The sequence below is a fragment of the Monodon monoceros genome, unplaced genomic scaffold (genome assembly GCF_005190385.1).
Source record: "Monodon monoceros isolate NGI ecotype Baffin Bay Population unplaced genomic scaffold, NGI_Narwhal_1 Super_Scaffold_13, whole genome shotgun sequence".
In the NCBI taxonomy this organism is placed as follows: domain Eukaryota; kingdom Metazoa; phylum Chordata; class Mammalia; order Artiodactyla; family Monodontidae; genus Monodon; species Monodon monoceros.
This window is the reverse complement of record NW_021703769.1, coordinates 81,610,305-81,630,618: the sequence shown is the minus strand read 5'-3', so window position 1 is coordinate 81,630,618 and position 20,314 is coordinate 81,610,305. Positions and strand designations below refer to the sequence as shown.

Genomic DNA, 20,314 nt, shown 5'->3' with positions numbered 1-20,314 from the left:
GATTGGACAGAGCAGCATGAAAGTAATTCCACTGCCCAGATAACAGCATGTCTTTCTACTCTTACTCAGAAATTGCACGTTACTGACCTGGGGATGGGTGGGGAGAATATAACATTTATTGAGCTCTTACAGTGGTAAGAGGTAAATGCTATTGCATGTGTTACCTCGTTTAATTTAGAAAACAGGTTTTCTTTTACCTTTGTTCTTATCAGGTAAGATGAAGATACGTATGGCTTTCCCTTTTCAGGTAGAATATGCTGTCTTAAGAAATATTACAGAACTAAGAAGAATCTATAGCTTCTACAGCAGCCTAGGATGTGATCACTCTCTGGATAACACCTTTCTGATGACAAAGCTTCACTTCTGGAGGTTTCTAAAAGACTGCAAATTCCATCATCATAAAATAACCCTCGCCGATATGGACAGGGTACTAAGTGGTGAGTATTCCAGATCCTTCGCATCTGGTTTAAAGAGCAGTATAACATCACAGCACCCTGACACCAGTTAGGAAATGTTAAGGGAGTGAGGAAGGCAGATGTGGGGAGAGGTGTTCCAGAAAGCAACACATGGTCGTGTTCCCAGGGTGCTTAAAACGTGACTGAGGAGAGGATCTCATGAAATAACAGCAACAGTCAAAGACCATCTCTAGCAGGGGCAGCAAAGTCGGCCCGTGGGCCAAATCCAGCCCAACTGCGTGTTCCTATAAATAAAGTTTTATTGGAACACAGCCATGCTCATTTGTTGTCATCTTGTCCGTGGGTTCTTTGCCCTGCACCAGCAGAGCTGAGTGGCTGTGACAGAGGCTGGCCCACAGAGCCTAAAATGTTTACCATCTAGCCCTTTACAGAGAAGCCTGCCTATCCCTGAGAAAACAACAACAATCCGCCCCCTCTCAAAAAAAAAAAAGCCCCCAAACCGCCCAGTTGTCAGGTCACAAGCAGAGAGGATCAGGGAGGGCTTGGAATAGCCTAGAAAAGGCTTTAGAGGGCTTCCCTGGTGGCACAGAGGTTAAGAATTTGCCTGCCAATGCAGGGGACACGGGTTCGAGCTCTGGTCCGGGAAGATCCCACGTGCCGCGGAGCAACTAAGCCCGTGCGCCACAACTACTGAGCCTGTGCTCTAGAGCCCGCGAGCCACAACTACTGAGCCCGTGCGCCACAACCACTGAAGCCCGCACGCCTGGAGCCCGTGCTCTGCAACAAGAGAAGCCACCGCAATAAGAAGCCTGCGCACCGCAACTAGAGAAAGCCCGCGCGCAGCAACGAAGACCCAATGCAGCCAAAAATAAATAAATAAATTTAAAAAAAAAAAAGAAAAGAAAGAAAAGGCTTTAGATAATCTTGGGCTTGGGCTTGACTTCAAGTTGAAAAGTCCCTGCAGTAAAATTAACAACTTTGAAGGCTTTATTCCTTTCAGCTGAATTGTGGCAGGCAGGCAGGCTCGAAGGCCTCAGATCACCTTCTTGATGTTAGAACTAATGCCTATTTACTTCAAATTTCAGTGTCTGAAACACACTTCAAACCCACTTAGAATTAGCAGCGTTAATCAGACTGTGGCTCAGACCACTTTGAAAAACACCAGGACAAGGTATCTTGTAATTTTCTTGTAAAGTGACCAGATGGAGCTCTTTCGTGTGGACCTTAATTTTTAGGTGGATGCTTATATGCTGTTCAGGGTAGTCTCTAGGAAAAAAATGTACTCCATTGTGTTCAGTTCTTTGAGTTGTGTCCCAGGAGCAAATAAGATAGAACGTTCTAGAGACCACCAGGCATCCTCCCCAATTTTCTTGTTTTAGCCAATAAGGACATACCAGTTGAAGAAATTCATTCTCCATTTACAACAATACTTTTGAGAACATTTTTGAATTACCTCCTGCAGTTGGCTTACCACATCCATCACAAAGAATACCAGTAAGTACTCCTTCTGGACCCCATGATAGGATGAGGGCTGAGCTCACCGTTAGGATTGTTATGATATTGTTCCTTTTTCTTCGATATTATTATTTTTCACACTCTTGAAATGAAGGATCAGAAACAAAAGTTTTCCACAAATATTAACCACAAAACCGCTAGAAACAGGATTAAATTTTGTAAACCCTCCCGACGTGGGTCATGTTTCAATTCTGCACATAGCCCTCAAGTTTTTATTCAGAAATAGTCACCACCAGCTCTTCCTTAGACCAGAATTTCCTATCTTTCTCAGGGCAAAATTGATATTGTATCTTTAAAAAAAAAAAACTATTTTGAAATAATTGTTGATTTACAGAGTGTCGCCAACACAATTCTCGTAACACAGAGAATTCCTATATCCCCTTCATCCAGCTTCCCCTAATTATTACATCTTACAGAACCATGGTACACTTATCAAAATTAAGGAATTAACATTGCTACAACACCATTAACTAAATTACAGATTTTTTAAGGACTTCCTGAGTTTTTTCCCTTTTCTGTTTCAAGACCGAATCCAGGATCCCACCTTGTATTTATCACATCTCCTTAGTCCCCTACAGCTGTGATAGTTTGTCTTTTATGACCATGACACTTCGGAAGAATATTGGTCAGTTATTTTGTAAAATGCCCCTCAATTTCAGTTTTCTGATTTTTTTCATCATCACACTGAGGTTATGAGTTTGGGGGAAGAATACCATCCTATCAGGTAAATGACGTCGATCTGTCTCATTACTGGGGATGTTAACCTTGATCACGTGGTTAAGTGCTGTCAGCCAGGTTTCTCTACTGCACTTACTATTTTCCCCTTGCTGTACTCTACTTGTTAGAAGCCAGTTACTAAGGCCACCGCATACTCAAGGGGAGGGGAATTAAGTTCCACCTCCTGGAAGGAGCAGTGATTATGGTATCTTCTTAATCACAGAGACAGAAGCCCATCACTCTTTTTGTGTTTTACAAAACTGATGAATGAGAACATTCGCCCAAATGCCTGCCGTGTAAAAGGTAAATGGAAAACCAATAGGATTATATTTACCATAATATTTTCCAAAATAGAGTTTCGTAATCATCTTTTGAATGTTCATTTTTTCCATTACATCTTCAGGCAATTTATTCTGCGAGGCCCACCGGACACTCTATTCAATGAATTACGTGGATAAGTGCTGGGAGATCTACACTGTTTACTGCAGACCAAATGCAGCCCCTCCGCATGAGCTCACAATGGACATGAGACACTTCCTCTGGATGTTGAAGGTAACCACTCATAGCTGATACTGGCTTTATATTTATAGGTACTTTGATTTTAATTTAAGAAAGGCAAAATATTCTAGCTGTGATGTGCAAGGAACAAGGTGAAGGTCTGAGAGAAATTTCCGTAGCCATCAGCAGAGGAGAGTAACTCTAATGGCCTGTGATAGTGGAAGGAAGAGAAACAGAAGGAGCTTGTGCCCAATGGGCTTCCCAGCCAGGGGGGAGGGGTATGGTCGGCGGGGCCTCCAGCATCTTTACTGATGCAGACCTTTCCATTTAAAGGAAGGTGGGGGATGGATGTCACTTAAAAAAAACTACTGTTCATCAAAAAAGTGATTTAAGAAAATTATTAGTTTGGAAAATAGAATATCTAATTTATACAATATTCTCATATTCTTGGTAGTTTTTCTTTCATGATATTTTAAATTTATACTTGTGGGCAGATAAAAGATAAAACTAAAAGGATTGACTACTAATAGGGGATAGAGTGATTTAAAAAAAATTAAGTGTCACATGTATACAAAAAACTGGTTTTACAAATTTAAATGTCATATATACGAAAAACTAGTATTGATGGGAAATGATTTTTTTGAAGTACGTGGTTTTTTGGGATGGAATATTATACAGCTGTTTATTCACTTTCCCTCTTCTCCGTGGTCCCTTACTATTGATGAAATGAGGCCATTTGTCCCTGTAGACTGACTGGTCAGACTTCAGTTTTGATTGACTGCATCCTCAGAGTTGATGACAGCTGTTCCTTTTCCCCTTTATTTCCATCAAAGTGGTCACTAGAATTAGAAGCTTGATTAGATTCAGGTTTTGTTTTTTTTTTTTTAAATCTTTTAAATTTTTATTATTATTTTTGGCTGTGTTGTGTCTTCACTGCTGCACGCAGGCTTTCTCTAGTTGTGGCGAGTGGGGGCTACTCTTCGTGGTGGTGCACGGGCTTCTCATTGTGGTGGCTTCTCTTGTGGAGCACAGGCTCTAGGCACGTGGGCTCAGTCGTTGTGGCGCACGGGCTTAGTTGCTCCGCGGCACATGGGATCTTCCCGGACCAGGGCTCAAACCTGTGTCCCCTGCATTGGCAGGTGGATTCTTAACCACTGCACCACCAGGGAAGTCCCTCAGGTTTTGTTTGTTTCCTGACGAAGCTGCAGGTGCTTCTGGCTAATTCCTGTTGTGTCACGTCAGGGATGCTCCCTTTTAGTGATGCTGAGATCAACCAGTGGGTCATATGGTGTCAGCAGAATCCTTCCATTTCAACGTTCCCCATAAACCTTTCACTAGTGGTTCGAGTAGCCCTGACAGTCATTGCTGACATCTGTTATTTCCTTAAGGGTCCCACAATAGTAATTGTCTATCATTCCATCTGCATTTCTTAGCTGTGAATCCGATATAAAGAAGAACTTTACCTCATCCGCTATTTGATGACTCTGAAATACACAGGAAAGGAAGGATAAGTGCTCAATTTTTCCCTGTATTCATTTTCAGAATGAGTTGATATCCTGGCAGTTCTTCAACAGTGACTAATGAGCTTTTGAAAACGTCATTATAACTCCTGGGCTTACACATATTTGATGTGTTTCAATCCACTGCAGTCTTCCCTCGATCCCCCATGGTCAAATTGTCCCACATTTGGCCAGTAAGAATCTCTCCAACTTGCTGCCTGCTACCTTGGCTCCATGGATTAACGCTGTCCATCAGTTGTGTAGAAATTTCCCCTATCACTTGTTTAATCATTGCTGCAGAACCGTTTTTCCACTCTGGGACTCTAGCTAAAATAGTGTATAATACTGTATCCTCTGTATCTCTTTTCTCTATTTTCTCTTTGTGTAGCTTCTTTCAGCATAGTCATCTTGAGATTCATCCACGTTGTTGCGTGTATAAATAGTTCGTTCTTTGTTCCTGCTGAATAGCATTCCATTCGATGGATATACCGTGGTGATTTGTCTATGCATCCATCTATCAGTGGACATTTGGGTTGTTTATAGTTTGTGGCTGTAGAATAAATATAGTATGAACCACTGTGGACAGGTTTTGGTTTCTATGGGATAAATGCCCCAGGCGGTAATTATTGAGTTATATGGTGAGTATTTGTCTCATTTTTTTTTAAAGACTGCCAAACTATTTTTCAGAGTGGCTGGATCATCTTATAGTCCCACCAGCAGTATTTGCCAGTATCTGTCTTTCAGTTGGTGTATTTAGAGCATGTACGTTTAATATAATTGGTTTGTTAGGTGTAAGTTTGCCATTTAATTTTTTGATTTTTGTTTGTTCTGTTTTTTTCTTTTTCCTGCCTTCCCGTAGGTTACTTAAACATTTTTTAGAATTTCATTTTGATTGATCTAATAGTGTTGTTTTGAGTATCTATCTATAAATATATTAGAATGGTGTCATCATTTGACCAATTCAAGTGAAGTACAGAAACCCTTACTTCCCTTTACATCTTTTTACCCCCTACCATTTATAATTGATATTTCCTCTGCCTACCTTTAGAACCACATCATAGTATTATAATTTTTGCTTTAACTGCCAAATATAATTTATAAAACTCAAGAGGAAAAGGAAAGTATATTGTACCGATCCATATTTTTGCTTACAATATTTATTCTTCCTTCCTGAAGTTCCTGGATTCCTTATCCTTTCCTTTCTCTTTAGAGAATTTTCTCCAGCCATCCTTTTCAGGTAGGTCTGCTAGCAACCAATTCTTAGTTTGCCTTCATCCGAGAATGTCTTGATTCCCCTTCAGTCCTGAAGGACATTTTCTCTGGCAAGAGGATTCTGAGTTGAAAGTCCTCTTTCGGCACTTGGAAAATGGTGTGCCACTTCCTTCTGGCTCCTGTGCTTTCTGATGAGAAATCTGCCATCATGTGAACTTTTTCCATGATAGGAAGGTGTCGTTTCACTGTCACTTTCAAGACTTTTGTCTTCGTCTTTAGTTTTCAGAAGTTTGACTTGTGTCTTGATGTGAATTTCTTTGGGTTTATCTTATGTGGGATTCACTCAAATTCTTAGATCTGTAGGTTTGTGTTTCTACCAAGTTTAAGAAGTTTTCAGCCCTTATTTATTCATGTACTTTTTCAGCCCACCTTTCTTTCTCCTTTCCTTCTGTGACTCTGATAACATGAATGTTAGATCTTTTATTATAGGCCCATGGGTCCCTGAGTCTGTTTTTTTTTTTTTCAGTCTATTTTCTCTCTGTTGTTCAGGTTGGATAATTTCTATTATTCCATTTTCAGGTTCACTGATTCTTTCTCCTATCCCTTTCTTTATGCTGTTGAGCCCATCTATTGAGCTTTTAATTTAATTATTATAGTTTTTGGTTCTAAAACTTCCATTTAGTGCTTCATTTCTTCCATTCATTTGCTGAGACTTTCTTTTTTCCCCCATTTATTTCAAGCCTGTTTGTAATGGCTCATTTAAGCATTTTAATTAAAATCTTTGTCACTTAATTGTGTCCTCTGTCATCTTGGTGTTGGCATATGTTGATTCTTTGTTCCTTCAGTTTGGTATCTTCCTGGCTATTGGCACCATGAGTCAGTGATTTCCCACTGAAACCTGAACATTTGAGTATGTTATGTTATGAGACTCTTATTTAAAATCTTCTGTTTTTGCTGGTTTCTGATGAAGTCCAATTATCTATTTTTTTTCTTTTCTCACTTGTGCCTTTGGTGTTAAGTCTAAGAATCCACTGTCACACACCATTGTAAAGCAATTATACTCCAATAAAGATGTAAAAAAAAAAAATCCATTGTCAATCCAAGATCATGAAGACTAACCTCTATGTTGTCTTCTGAGTTTTCTCTCTCACTTTTAGGTCATTTTGAATTAATTTTTCTACAGTATATGGTCTGAGGTAGGGGGTCCCACAATTCTTGTGTGTGTGGATCCCCAGCTGTCCCAGCACCATTTGTTGAGAAGACTGTTTTTCCCTCTATTGACTGGTCTTGGCATTCTAGTCAAAAATCAGTTGGCCATAGATGTATGGCTTTATTTCTGGATTCTCAATTGTATTTCATTTATCTGTATGTTTATCCTCTTACCAGTACCACACTGTCTTGATTACTGTTGCTTCTCGATCATTTTGATATAATTTCTTTTCCTCGCTGAAATGTTCTACAATCTACTTTTATCCTTGTTCCGAAATTTCACAGTGATGCAGCTTTGGTATTTGTCTTTTTACGTTTATTTCGTGAGCTTTAACATTGGAAACCTGTGCCCCTCAGTCCTGCAAAATGCTCTGGAATTACTTGTTCAGATTTCCTGCCTTCCATTTTCTCCATCCTTTTTGTGGAACATGGGTGTCAAACCTCCTGGACCAATTTAATTTTATTTTAGTCTTTTCTCTCTGACCATCCGTATCTTTGTTATTTTTCGTTCTCCTTTAGGAGAGATTTCCTGCATTATCTTTCCCCTTCTATTTGAGTTTCTGCTATTAAATTTCTAATCCTTTGACCTTTTTAAGCATTTTGTTTTTAAAACATGGATGCAATCTCTCTTATTCCACTGAAGAAATGAATTGGGGGTGGGGGAGCTAAATGGAATTTTTTTTTTCTCGGCTTTTTACATTGCCTCTGTTCCTTCCAAGTCCAGATCTCCCTTCCCCACCTCTGTTGGTTTTGTTCTCTGGCTTTTATATTAAGGCTTTCCCCATAGCATGTGTGGTGAAACTTGGCTGTCCACTCATAGATAGGACTGTGACACTCTAAGGCTGACTGGGGACTTCCCTGGTGGCACAGTGGTTAAGAATCCACCTGCCAATGCAGGGGACACGGGTTCAAACCCTGGTCCGGGAAGATCCCACATGCCGTGGAGCAAACTAAGCTCGTGTGCCACAACTACTGAGCCTGCGCTCTAGAGCCCGTGAACCACAACTACTGAGCCTATGTGCCACAACTACTGAAGCCCACGTGCCTAGAGCCCATGCTCCGCAACAAGAGAAGCCACCACAATGAGAGGCCCGCGCACCGCAACAAAGAGTAGCCCCTGCTCGCTGCAGCCAGAGAAAAGCCCAAGCATAGCAACAAAGACCCAACACAGCCAAAAATAAAAAAATAAATAAAATAAAATAAATAAAGGCTGATTGGAAGTTCATGTGGATGAGCGGCACTTGTCAAAGATTAGGTTTCACTGTGGAGTAACCAAGCCAGGAAACTGCCCCACCTCTCCCCTTTCTCCTTCCCAGCCCACAGTTTTGTCTTTTGTCTTTTTGGCTGTGGCGCGTGGCATGTGGGATCTTAGTTCCCTGACCAGGGAGCGAACCCAAACCCCTTGTATTGGAAGTGTGGAGTCTTAACCACTGGACTGCCAGGGAAGACCCGCCACCAGCCTGTGGTTGACAGAGCTTTTCTTTTGGATGTTCGATTTTCCAGGGGAGGATTTCTCCTAACTCCTGCCTAGGAGATATGAACCTGGTTTTCATAGTTCTTAGAACAGAGTGGAGGGAAGGGTCAGTGTGAAGGGAGGGCCCTACCAACGTGCACTTTCCCCTAATTCTTGTTTTCAGCAGGACTGTGACTTTAGGGGAGCCAAATGCACTGTGGTTCAGTATCTCCAGCGAGTCAACCTTCTGTTTTCAGTCTAGATGCGGAAAGGGTCTTCACCTAGACTTTCTGGGAGTCTTCCTGTGTTCAGCCTTACCTGTAGCACGGCTTTCAGAGCTGACTCCTTCCTGAGTTCCAACTGGACTCGACTTGCCTCTTGCCTCCCTGAGCTCTCAGCTCCTTGTTCTGCTAAGCCCATCAGTCCAGCGCTTTCCCACCAGTAGAGCTGTGTTGATATCTCACATCTGGGTCATCCACTCTCCCGTTCTCTGTCCTATGTTTATGCCTCTAAAAAAAATCTTTACTGTTGTCTTAGAGGGATTAGGGAAGGAGTAGAGAGGTAAATACCAATGTTAATCCAGAATGCTTTTCAAAATTACCAGTTTTTAAGATACTTATTTCTAGACCATCTCCTTAAAGTGCTGTATTGGTATAAACTAACTTTAAAAATATATAGCTGTTTGTAATTATTGGCCATTATGATTTGATTGGTTGTTTCTTTTACAGAGATTTAAAATGATAAATAAAGAATTAACAGCAAGCAAATTTATGGAGGTCATAGCAGAGGATAATCCTTTCATGCATGATGGAATTGACAGCAACTTTAAACTTGAGGTTTGTAAACAGGTGTCACGAACGGTACAGATCCAACTCAGGCTGTTTGCTCTACCTTGGACACCGAGATTGGATTGGCACCAATGGTGCCAGCACGGCCACCTCTCTGGGTCCACGTCTGACACTGTGTCACACGTGCCGCTTAGCTGTTCCCTGAATACGCCCACCACACCCCTACCTCAGGACATTTGTACTTGCTAACCTCCGCCCCCACCAACTGTTTTTGGCTTATATAACACATACCTTGCCTGAAGGCTGACAGTCAGAAATCAAGGTGTTGCTGGAATCGGATCCTTCTGAGGGCTGTGGGGAAGGATCTGCTTCAGGCCTCTCTCCTTGGCTTGTAGAGGTTGTCTGCTCCCCATGTCTCTTCACATTGTCTTCTATGTTTCTGTCTGTGGGTCCAAATTTCCCTCTTCTTGTAAGGACAGCCGCCACATTGAACTAGGGCCCACCCTAACGGCCTCACTTTAGCTCGATTATCTGTAAATCTGAGCATACTGGGGGACAGGACTCCAACTCTTTTTTGGGAGGCACAGTTCAAACCTAACAGTCTTCCCTTTGCAACGCCCCTCCCCATTCATATCCTCCTTATGTACAAAATATGTTCACCCTATCCCAGCATCTCCAGAGGGCTTAGCCATTCAGCACCAACTCTTAACAGGTGTCACTTCTCTAGTTGTCCAAGAAAAAAAGAAATACTTCTGAAAGTGACTGTCCTCAATTAGCTAATATAAAATAAAATGTTTCCGGCAAATAGAAAAATGACTTACAAGCTAAGGAGAGAATATACATCCTCACAGATCTTTTAAATGCTGTAGTTTTTATTGCAAACTGGTGTGCGCCCATGATGCCTGAGTGTTGAACAAGGTGGTACTTTCTGGAGAACAAACACCCAGAAGAACTGCTGGTCCACCTCGAGGTGTGTCAGGATGAATAAGACCCTTTATATTTTGTTCTATTTCAGCTGGTTTTCCTGGAATTCTTTGAAGCTCTGTTAAGCTTCGCACTCATCTCTGTTACTAACCAATCGACTAAATTCTATTTAAATTTTCCAAATGATGACTCGTCTGGAAACAAAGCTGGAAGCACTTATACAATGATAAATCAGGTAACAAATAATATCTTAGAATTTACAGAGTAAGGAATGGGTTTTATTCTGGAATGGTTAAACCATCATCAAGACTATCTTGGGCTTTTGTAACCCTTCAGGAAATAACTTATTTAAGACTTCTTTTCACATTCTGAGTGTATTGTCTTTTTTCTACATTAGGGAAAATGTATTTTCTGGTCATGACCTATGATAGTGGAGATACGTAATGAGTGTCAGAGGGCCTACTGACACCTTCAGGGGTGTGGGGCTCCCCTGGCTGGACCACGAGGCCTACGGCATCTGAGGTGATTTTTATGAAACGTTTCATCCCATGACCTAGTGTTTACAAGAGTGGATCGCTCGTCACAGAGCACAGATGCCAAGGAACAGCTCCTGAGCGTGTGCAGGATGCTGGGCGCGTCCCAGAGGACAGGACCTGCTCATGGGGCTGGACACTGGGCTTCACGCCAAAGCCTTGGGGGAGCAGGGACAGCATGGGCCGTTGACCGAAAGATCTAGCCGCTGGGTCAGATGGAGCGGGGGTTTCAGGGTAGTGGGCTGGAAGGGTTTCTGATTGTTGAGTCCTTCATTCGGAGCCACAAGGGAGAGTGTTGGGGGCCAGCGGAAACCCCAGCTAGGAAATTCGCCAGAGCTGCTCACTCAGGGAGACCTCTCACTGTTTGTTGGTCATCTAAGGAGCACCTCTGACCACGAGTCCCAGGATGTGCCTTGGACCCTCGTGCAGGTTCAACTTCAGTAGCACCCAGTCCACCCGATCAGCAGATACGCCCCCTCCAGGTCATCCGAGAGCCTGGCCACAGGCTGGGGCTGGGTCATGTCCACCTTAAACTCATCCATGCCTGCGTGGATGGCAGCACATGGACTCCAGTAACCACACACGGACACGCTGGCCTCGGGGACAGCCTCAGAAACCATCCGATCAAGTTCACGTCTGGTTTCCAATCTGGCACCGCACATCCATCAAGATAAACAAGTCCTATTATAACCATACAACGGGGAATGAGCCAGCAGTGAAATAACTCATAACACATGCCAACAGCATGGGTGCATTAATTATGCTGGGTGAAAGAAGCCAGACAGAAAAGGATACATACCGCTGTGATTCCAATGATGTAAAATTCTAGAAATGCCAAGTGGTCTGTAGTGACAGAAAACAGGTAAGTAGTTGCCCGAGGATGAGGGAAGAGGGCTTCCTGGGCCACAGGAAACCTGGGGTGATGGATACGTCCACTCTCTGAGGTGATGGCTTCACAGGTGTAGACACATCGAAACTCACCGTCATAGTGCGCGTTATGTGCAGGTCATTGTAAATCAATTATACCACGTTAAAATCACGTACACGTGTGTCTCCACGGAAACCAGAAATCCTCTTATGTGTTTGTCGTTGATCAGAACACCCAGAACAGGAGTCCAAGTGCTCTAAGAAGCCAGGAATCTGAGGTGCAGGACGGCAGCACTAACTCGTCTTCAAGCAAGTTAGGAATCTTGCTTGACATGAGCAAGATAAGGCAATCAGAGGTTTGTATTCACAGCTACCCATGAAAACAGTGCCGCGGCCATGGTATCTACTGCTGCTGTGCACCTGCTATGTGGTGAGGGCTCTTCTGGTGCCAGGGTTCTGGCGGGAACAGAAAGCCCGTCCTCTCGTGGGCATCACATTCCGGGGGAGAGAGGGACGTGGTGACACGTGAAGAACAGGAAGAGTGAACACCCTCGGGGTGCTTACCAGGTGCTACGCACTTCCCAGGGGTCCGCTCATTTAATGCCCAGACGACCTGTAGGTGCTTCATCGGCTCCAAGGGGGAACTGAGGCACAGAGAGGTCGAGTAACTTGCCCACTGTCACAGAACTGGTAAGCAGTGGAGCTGGGGGTTTGCACGCAGGCAGTTCGACTCCAGGATTTACACCCATTACCGCAGTGCTATACTTCTTTACACTTGGGAGGGATCAGTGATGCGGTGGAAAGCGAGGCAGGCGGTGGAGACTGAGAGACAGGGTTGGGTGGGAAGGGAAGGTCTTCGGATGAAGCCACACTTGAGCGCAGCTGCGGGGAGACTGTCCTGTGCGGGGGCCTTGAGGCGGGAGCACCTCTGGGGTGTTGGAAGGGGTGTAGCAGCAGGTGTAGCCACGTCGGCGTGGCCCAGAAGATGCACTGAGTGAGGCAGTGCCCGGCCGGGAGGGGGCCCTGGGCAAGGGGGGTCAGTAGGCTCACGATGGCTTTGCTGTTGACAAACCTGTAAGGAAGCTCTTGGAATTATCTGCATGTATTTTGAAGGCTGTGGAGTTTGAGAGGGAAAGAGAAGGCAAAGATGATTCTAAGGTTTTTTTTGGCCTGAACGACTGGAAGAACAGAGCTGCCATTTATCATGAAGGGGAGGACTGGGGTTTGAGGGGGAGATGAGTTTTGGGGGTGAAATTAAAGGGTTGGGTTTGGGCATGTCAGACTTAAGGTGCCCGATGAGACATCCACGTGGTGACAGCAAGTGGCAGCTGGAGACAAAGTCTGGAGTTCAGGGGTGAGATCTACTGGAGATAAAAATGTAGGCGTAAACAGCATGTATTGATATATGGTTACATATATATATACATATATATATATAGCAATTAAAGCCACTAAGAGATGGATTAATACTTTCCCAACAGGCCCAGGGAGTATTTTCTAGTCTTTGGTTTCCTGGGGGAAGCCTTCCAGCAGATACAATAGCTCTGTTACTCATTTCCTTAACAGGACGAATATACAGGTTAAAAAGTCAAATTTTAGGCAGATTAGAAATAGTCAAATTAGCATAAAGATAATGGCCTCATTAATACTTTTCTAATTATTTATAATGTAGAAAACTAGTTTTAGTCCATAATGATGCAGAAGTTATATTTTGCTTTGTGGTTTTTCTTTTTTTTTTTTTTTTTTAAAAGAAAAAGCCCAAGATCAAGAAGTCTCTAAGTGATGGAGAAACTTCCAAAATGAACTTTAAATCTCCAGGAAAGGAGCGAACCTTTCTTTTATCTCAAAATGGTGAGTATTTTAATAATAGAACTTTGGTATTAGCAAACTGTTGCTTATAAATGATTTAACATTTATAAAAATGTACAACCATCTTTTAAAATATAATTAGGCTGGGACAGCTGCTCCCAACTCTGCCCCCTGGCTTGACAGAATTCCCTTTCAAGGCATTGATCTAACCCTTTTCTTTCCCCAGTTTTATTGAGATATAATTGACATACAGTGCTGGGTAAGTTTAAGGTGTACAACATGATGACTTGACTTACATATATTGTGACACGACGGCTACAATACGTTTAGTGAACATCTGTCATCTCATAAATACACACAAAAACGGTTCTTCTTGTGATGGGAACACTTAGGGTTTGTTCTCTTAACAACTTCCACATACACCATTCAGCAGTGTTAGCTACAGTCATCGTGCTGTACGTTACATCCCTGGTACTTATGTACCTTGTAACTGGAAGTTTGCACCTTTGACCACCTTCCTCCAGTGTCCCCCATCTCCCTCCTCTGGTAACCACATATCTGATCTCTTTTTATATGTTTGTATTTTTAAAAAATAGATTCTACTTATAAGTGAGATCATACAGTATTTGTATGTCTCTGACTTACTTCGCTTAGCGTAATGCCCTCAAGGTCCATCCATGGTGTTGTAAATGGCAGGCTCTCCTCCTCTGTATGGCTGAGTACTATTCCACTGTGTATATATACCTCTTCTTTATCCATTCATCTGTTGAGGGACACTTAGGCCGTCTCCTGTCTTGGCTGTTGTAAATGGTGCCACTGTGAATGTGATGGTGCAGCTATCTCTTCGACATAGTGTCTTCATTTCCTTTGGATATATTCCCAGAAGAGGAATTGCTGGATCATAGGGTAGTTCTTTTTTTATTTTTTGAGGAAACGCATACTGTTTTCCATACTGGTTGTACCAATTTACAATCCCACCAAAACCGTACAAAGGTCCTGTTTTCCCACATTCTTGACAGCAACTCTCTTCTTTTTGAAGCAAGCCATTCTAGCAGGTGTGAGTTGGTGTGTTTTTTTTTTTTTTTTTTTGGCTTTGTCTCGTGGCTTGTGGGATTTTAGTTCCCTAACCAGGGATGGAACCTGGGCCCTCAGCACTGAGAGCGCAAAGTCCTAACCTCTGGACCTCCAGGGAATTCCCTCTCATTGTTTTTTTTTTTTCAAACATCTTTATTGGAGTATAATTGCTTTGCAATGGTGTGTTAGTTTCTGCTTTCTAACAAAGCTATACATATATCCCCGTATCTCCTCCCTCTTGCATCTCCCTCCCACCCTCCCTATCCCACCCCTCTAGATGGTCACAAAGCACTGAGCTGATCTCCCTGTGCTATGCGGCTGCTTCCCACCAGCTGTCTGTTTCATATTTGGTAGTGTATATAAGTCCATCTCACTGTGGTTTTGATTTGCATTTCCCTGATGATCAGTGATGCTGAGCACCTTTTCATGTACCTTGCTTTCCCAAGGTCAGTGCTAAAGCTGGAATTTGTGGTCCTTCTGTTGCCCACAGATTTGGGCCAGCTTTCTGTGTGTGCTCGCTAGTCACCTGCCAGAGCTCACTCTCACCACCACAGGTAGCTGGCCACAGGGGGGAGGTATGTGTGGGTGAGGTGCCTGGAGCCCGGGGGGTGCCTGTGGGCCACCTGGTGCCACTGACTGACTTTCTCCATGGATTTGCCTTTTCTGGACATTTCCTAGAAATGGAATCATTCTTTTGCGTCTGCTTCTTTCACTTACAATCATTTTGGGATTCGCTCATGTTGTAGCGCATATTAGCATTTTGTTCCTTTGTATTGCTGAGTAGTATTCCACTGTGTGGATACACCACATTTTATCCACTCGTCAGCTGATGGACGGTTGGGTGGTTTCCATTTTTGGCTATCAGGAGTAATGCTGCTATGAACACTGATGTGCAAGTCTTTATGGATATGTTTTCATTTCTCTTAGTCCTTGTAAAATCTGGCACTGGCGGGACTTCCCTGGTGGTCCAGTGGGTAAGACTCCGCGCTCCCAATGCAGGGGCCCCGGGTTGGATTCCTGGTCAGGGAACTAGATCCCACATGCACGCCGCAACTAAGAGTCCGTGTGCTGCAACGAAGACCCAGAGCAGCCAAAATAAATAAATAAATAAACATTAAAAAAAAAAAAAATCTGGCACCAGCATCAAGGTTCTCTGCATTAGTCTTCCACTCTTGGGCCCGTCACAGTGGCTCCTGGGATGGAGGGTAGATTGGTCACAGAATGCTACGTTTACAGAGTACCTGTGCCCATACTCCTCTCCCATTACTGCCATCAAACAGCAGATCAGCCCAAGCTGTAGACACAGTCAAAAAACAATTGCTCTCTTGAAAGTTCCCCAGTCTTATTGATATTACAGAACTATCCAAAGCATTGTCTTCCTGGAATCAACTATATGAAACACATTCCAAAGTGTGTATCTGCTGGCCTTAGTAGATGTGAAGCAACTCCTTACCAAGTCAATAATTTTACCTACTTCTTATTCAATTCAGAGTTAAAATCCTTCTTAAAATTTTCTTGGAGTTCCCTAGAGGTCCAGTGGTTAGGACTCTTGTGCTTTCACTGCTGAGGGCACGGATTTGATCCCTGGTGGGGGAACTAAGATCCTGCAAGCTGTGTGGCATGGCCAAACAAAACAAATAAAATAAAATGAAATTTTCTTAGTGAAAACTGCCTTTAAAGACAGTGTATGCAAAAGCCAAGAGGTTTTTTTCTTTCTCTGAAACATGGGAATCTTGTAAATTTTCTAAGATTTTAATTTTAGAAAACCAAAATATTTAAGCTATTTAGGAAAAAAATAACAGGTACCAGGAGACTTGAAGGAAGTGTTGGCAATCATGGCTGTGGTCAGCTGACGCCAGCCTTGTTCCAGGTGGTCCCTGAAGCATTTTGCAGTTACCTTAATCCTCACAAGCCCACGAGAAGCACAGTGTCACCCACCTTATGGGGGGATGAGGACACTCAGCCCAGCACAGGAAGTGACAGAACTGGGGAACTGGAACACAGACCCCAGAGTTATTGCAAGACTGTATTAATGCTCATTTTAATCAAACTTTCTTCCAGAGGAAAAAGAAAAATCCAAGGATGAACAAAAGGAAAAATTCAATACATGGATCAGTAACATGTACATCTTTTTTGTGAACACTCTCTTCCAAGCACATAAACACGAAGAAACCCTCAAGGAGAAAGTAAAGGAAAACAGGCTACATAATGAAGCGATGGCCCTTCAGAGGAAGGTGGAGAATGAGGAGCTGGAGGCGAGGTAACTCAGTGAACCTCTCGGCTCCCTCCCGCCCGCCCGGCTCTTGGGCATCTTTCTTTCCTGTCCTCTGTAGCCACCAGAAGCTTCAGTACCAAACACTTTCATTAAAAGTCTACCACCTCTGGGCTTCCCTGGTGGTGCAGTGGTTAAGAATCCACCTGCCAATGCAGGGGACACAGGTTCAAGCCCTGGTCCGGGCAGATCCCACATGCCGCAGAGCAACTAAGCCCGTGCGCCACAACTACTGAGCCTGCACTCTAGAGCCCACGAGGCACAACTACTGAGCCCGCGAGCCACAACTACTGAGCCTGTGTGCCACAACTACTGAAGCCTGCACGCCTAAAGCCCATGCTCCGCAACAAGAGAAGCCACTGCAATGAGAGGCCTGCACACCACAATGAAGAGTAGCCCCTGCTTGCCGCAACTAGAGAAAGCCCGCATGCAGCAATGAATACCCAATGCAGCCAAAAAAAAAAATGAATAAAATAATCTAAAAATATATATTAAAAAAAAAAGTCTCCGCCTTCCGAAGGTCGGCACGTCCTCATGTGCAGCTGGGAACCCGTAGCCACCAGTTCTGTCCTGGTTGTCTAAGGCATCCCTAGGCATCCACGAGGAGGCAGCGTGACGTAGATCCAGGCTGCCCAGGTTCACATCCCAGCCCCATCACTTATATCACCTGGGTGACCTTGGTGAGGTCTGTCCCTGTGTGCCTGTTTCTGCATCTTTAAGGTGGAGATGATACCTTGTAGGACTGTTGTGAGGACTGAGTGAGCTAGTGTTTGTGAAGCATCGAGAACAATGCTTGGTGCGTGGTGAGCACCTGGCAAAGGCCGCACACTTACCTTTCTAGAACCACTGTCCAGGCTTAGTTCCATGCAGACAGGTCAGTCCCAAGTGCAAATGTCTGATCTCTGTAAAGGGCATCTCAAGCCCATTGGTCTGTGGAAGAGAGCATTAGACTTAAGGAAAACGGCTACAACAGTATTTTATTTTTTTACAACAGTATTTTAAAAGGCTACTTACTATCTAAGTTGCTTCAGAGACAAGTGTGTCACAAGTCACCTTAGATGTGTGAAAACTTTGTCTTAAACTATCTAGCTATTGCACCACTTTTTATTTCAGGCAGTGATGACAGTTTAGTTCTGTTCACAGAAACTGTTGAGATCCAGGTATGGACTACTTTACACCACATACAACATAAAAACCGGTTTTGAAATTTCAAAGACAAAAAAAGATATCGGGCTTCCTTGGTGGTGCAGTGGCTGAGAGTCCGCCTGCCGATGCGGGGGACACGGGTTCGTACCCCGGTCCGGGAAGATCCCACATGCCGCGGAGCGGCTGGGCCCGTGAGCCATGGCCGCTGAGCCTGCGCGTCCGAAGCCTGTGCCCCACAACGGGAGAGGCCACAACAGTGAGAGGCCCGCGTACTGCAAAAAAAAAAAAAAAAAAAGATACTTTCTTGTGTTTGCTTCTTGTTAGGCTGAACAGCTTGAGAGAGGAAGAGACCAAAAGGCAAGACTATGAGGTCGCCATCACTGTGATCAAGGAACCAGTGGATGCCACATCCTTGAATTTCATGCCGAGCCTCCTGAAAGACGACACAGTGGTGTCCCAGTCCAGCAAATCCATTGCAAATAAGAAAAAGAAAAAGTAGACATCACTGGGTTTGTAAATGAGCCATGAGAACAAGCAGGTGTGAAGGGAATTTAGAACCAAAGCCTGTAACAAATTTCCTACCCAATAAAATTACTTGTGTTTTACTTCTTGTCTAAGTGTTTCTTGAAATACCACTACCTGGGCCCACTGGGTTTTGGGTTTCTAATATGGTTGGATCACTGAAATGCCTGCGTTTTGACAACTGAGCTGAATGAAAATACACAGATGTGGGTATTAAATGAGTGTGTATTCATTGTTTTTTTTAAATCCAAGTATAAAACTGATGATTAAATTTAGAATCTGATAAAACCAGTGGGGAGTGAAGTTGTTTAAACGTTTCTTTAGGCCTTCCTCCCCTGAGCCTGGCACACCTCCTTTGCCCCGTGTAACCACCCTGTGCCCACATCCTACCTGTCCTTCACATGCTGCCTCTTACATGGCCTCTTCCCTGGTCCTTTCCCATCCATTCCCACAGCGTCGCAAACAGCACTGCATGGACAAAAGGCCGAACAATGTAGGATAAAGAGCCAGGTGTGCAGTCAGCAGTTAAGTGAATACTTTAAGTCTGTTAGGAAAGTGTTACAGCTAATAGTTGTGTTAAATATAAGAGTAACCACCAAAAGCATAAAAATACAATCTAAAGCTTCCAAACTAGCAAAAAGGAAGGATACTACCATCTGACATAAAGTTGGGAAAAAGAATAAAAAAAAGAATGGAAACAGAAAACGCAAAAGATGGCAGGGAAAGTACAAATCTACCCGTCATCACCAAGCAGACAGGTTAACTCACCTTTTCCTCCCCTTCAAAATCCCATAAATAATTAGATTGGGTTTAAAAAAAATAGAAATTCACTTCAATGTTATTCTTTACAAGGCAAACATCTTAAACAAAACCAGATAGAAAGGATGAAAATAAAGATATAGAAAAAGATGTACCAGGACAATCTAAACAAGATGACTGGAATAACAAGTAATATTAAGGACAGAACAGAATTTAAAGCAAACATCTGCATGATACAGATAAAAATAAAGATAACAATAAAAGGACCAACAACTAAAGAGATGCATTACTCACATACATCGCACATACTAGCCTTGCAAGAGCAGAGAGAATTACAGGGAATACTACCGTGAGGGAAGAAACAGATCAGGAAGACACACACGTAGTAAGGATACAGGTAATTTTAACCAATCAAACTACAAAGTTGGAACTAACACAGAGTTAGCAACCAGGATGCAACAGAGGATAAACACTGACAAAAACAGTGACTACATTTTAGGTTGAAAACTGCAACAACTTCAAATAATACATCAGAGACCATGATCTATTTTTGCTGCAATTACTAAGTCAGCAATAAACACACAGTAAAGAAAGCCTGAGATCACTGGAAACTAAAACATTACCATTTTAAGTATCTCACGGGGTAAGAGGAAATCGTAAGGGAGATTGTGAATTAGAGGGTGACAATGAAAATAACTGCAAATAGATGAGAAGTCATTTCCCTGCTCCACCCTAACTCACAGGCTCGGTGCAGGGGGCTGTGGAGAGCTCCTATTAGGGCCGGGTTGGTACCGATTTTTCCAGACCATGCCCGGCTAGTTTTCAACCAAACTCTGGGATGTCCAGACCACCAAAAGTTAAATCAAATCCTGCCAGGCTGAATCTCAGTTGTGAGCATGCAGGTGGGGCTGTGCCCGCCTGGAAGTTCTACGTGGCTTTATGCTTGGAGCACACTGGGGCACTTGCATTAAGTTCTTTGTCTGATGTTTATTTGTGGTCTAAAAATCACATTATTGCTCAAGATAAAAACCAAGTCCAGCAATTACTTTGGGCAAATGCCTCATAGTTTACCACGTCAGGCCTAGGGACCAGGGAAGGAAT

General features: G+C 43.3%; 1 protein-coding gene across 2 annotated transcripts in view; it reads left to right on the top strand.

Annotated features, from left to right (window-relative positions):
• The window catches only part of RSPH10B (radial spoke head 10 homolog B), a 38,355-nt gene extending 19,877 nt beyond the window's left edge, over window positions 1–18,478 (top strand). Inside the window, exons 10-19 of one of the 2 annotated variants that reach the window (XM_029221584.1) lie at window positions 248–437; window positions 1,796–1,910; window positions 2,872–2,951; window positions 3,052–3,200; window positions 9,248–9,355; window positions 10,323–10,466; window positions 11,862–11,987; window positions 13,383–13,482; window positions 16,576–16,774; window positions 18,257–18,478. In XM_029221584.1, coding sequence (XP_029077417.1) covers window positions 248–437; window positions 1,796–1,910; window positions 2,872–2,951; window positions 3,052–3,200; window positions 9,248–9,355; window positions 10,323–10,466; window positions 11,862–11,987; window positions 13,383–13,482; window positions 16,576–16,774; window positions 18,257–18,431 — 1,386 coding nt within the window. In that variant the 3' untranslated portion in view covers window positions 18,432–18,478. The remainder of the gene's footprint in view (window positions 1–247; window positions 438–1,795; window positions 1,911–2,871; window positions 2,952–3,051; window positions 3,201–9,247; window positions 9,356–10,322; window positions 10,467–11,861; window positions 11,988–13,382; window positions 13,483–16,575; window positions 16,775–18,256) is intronic. The other variant, XM_029221586.1, reaches the window with a different exon arrangement.
• Window positions 18,479–20,314: the final 1,836 nt, after the last annotated feature.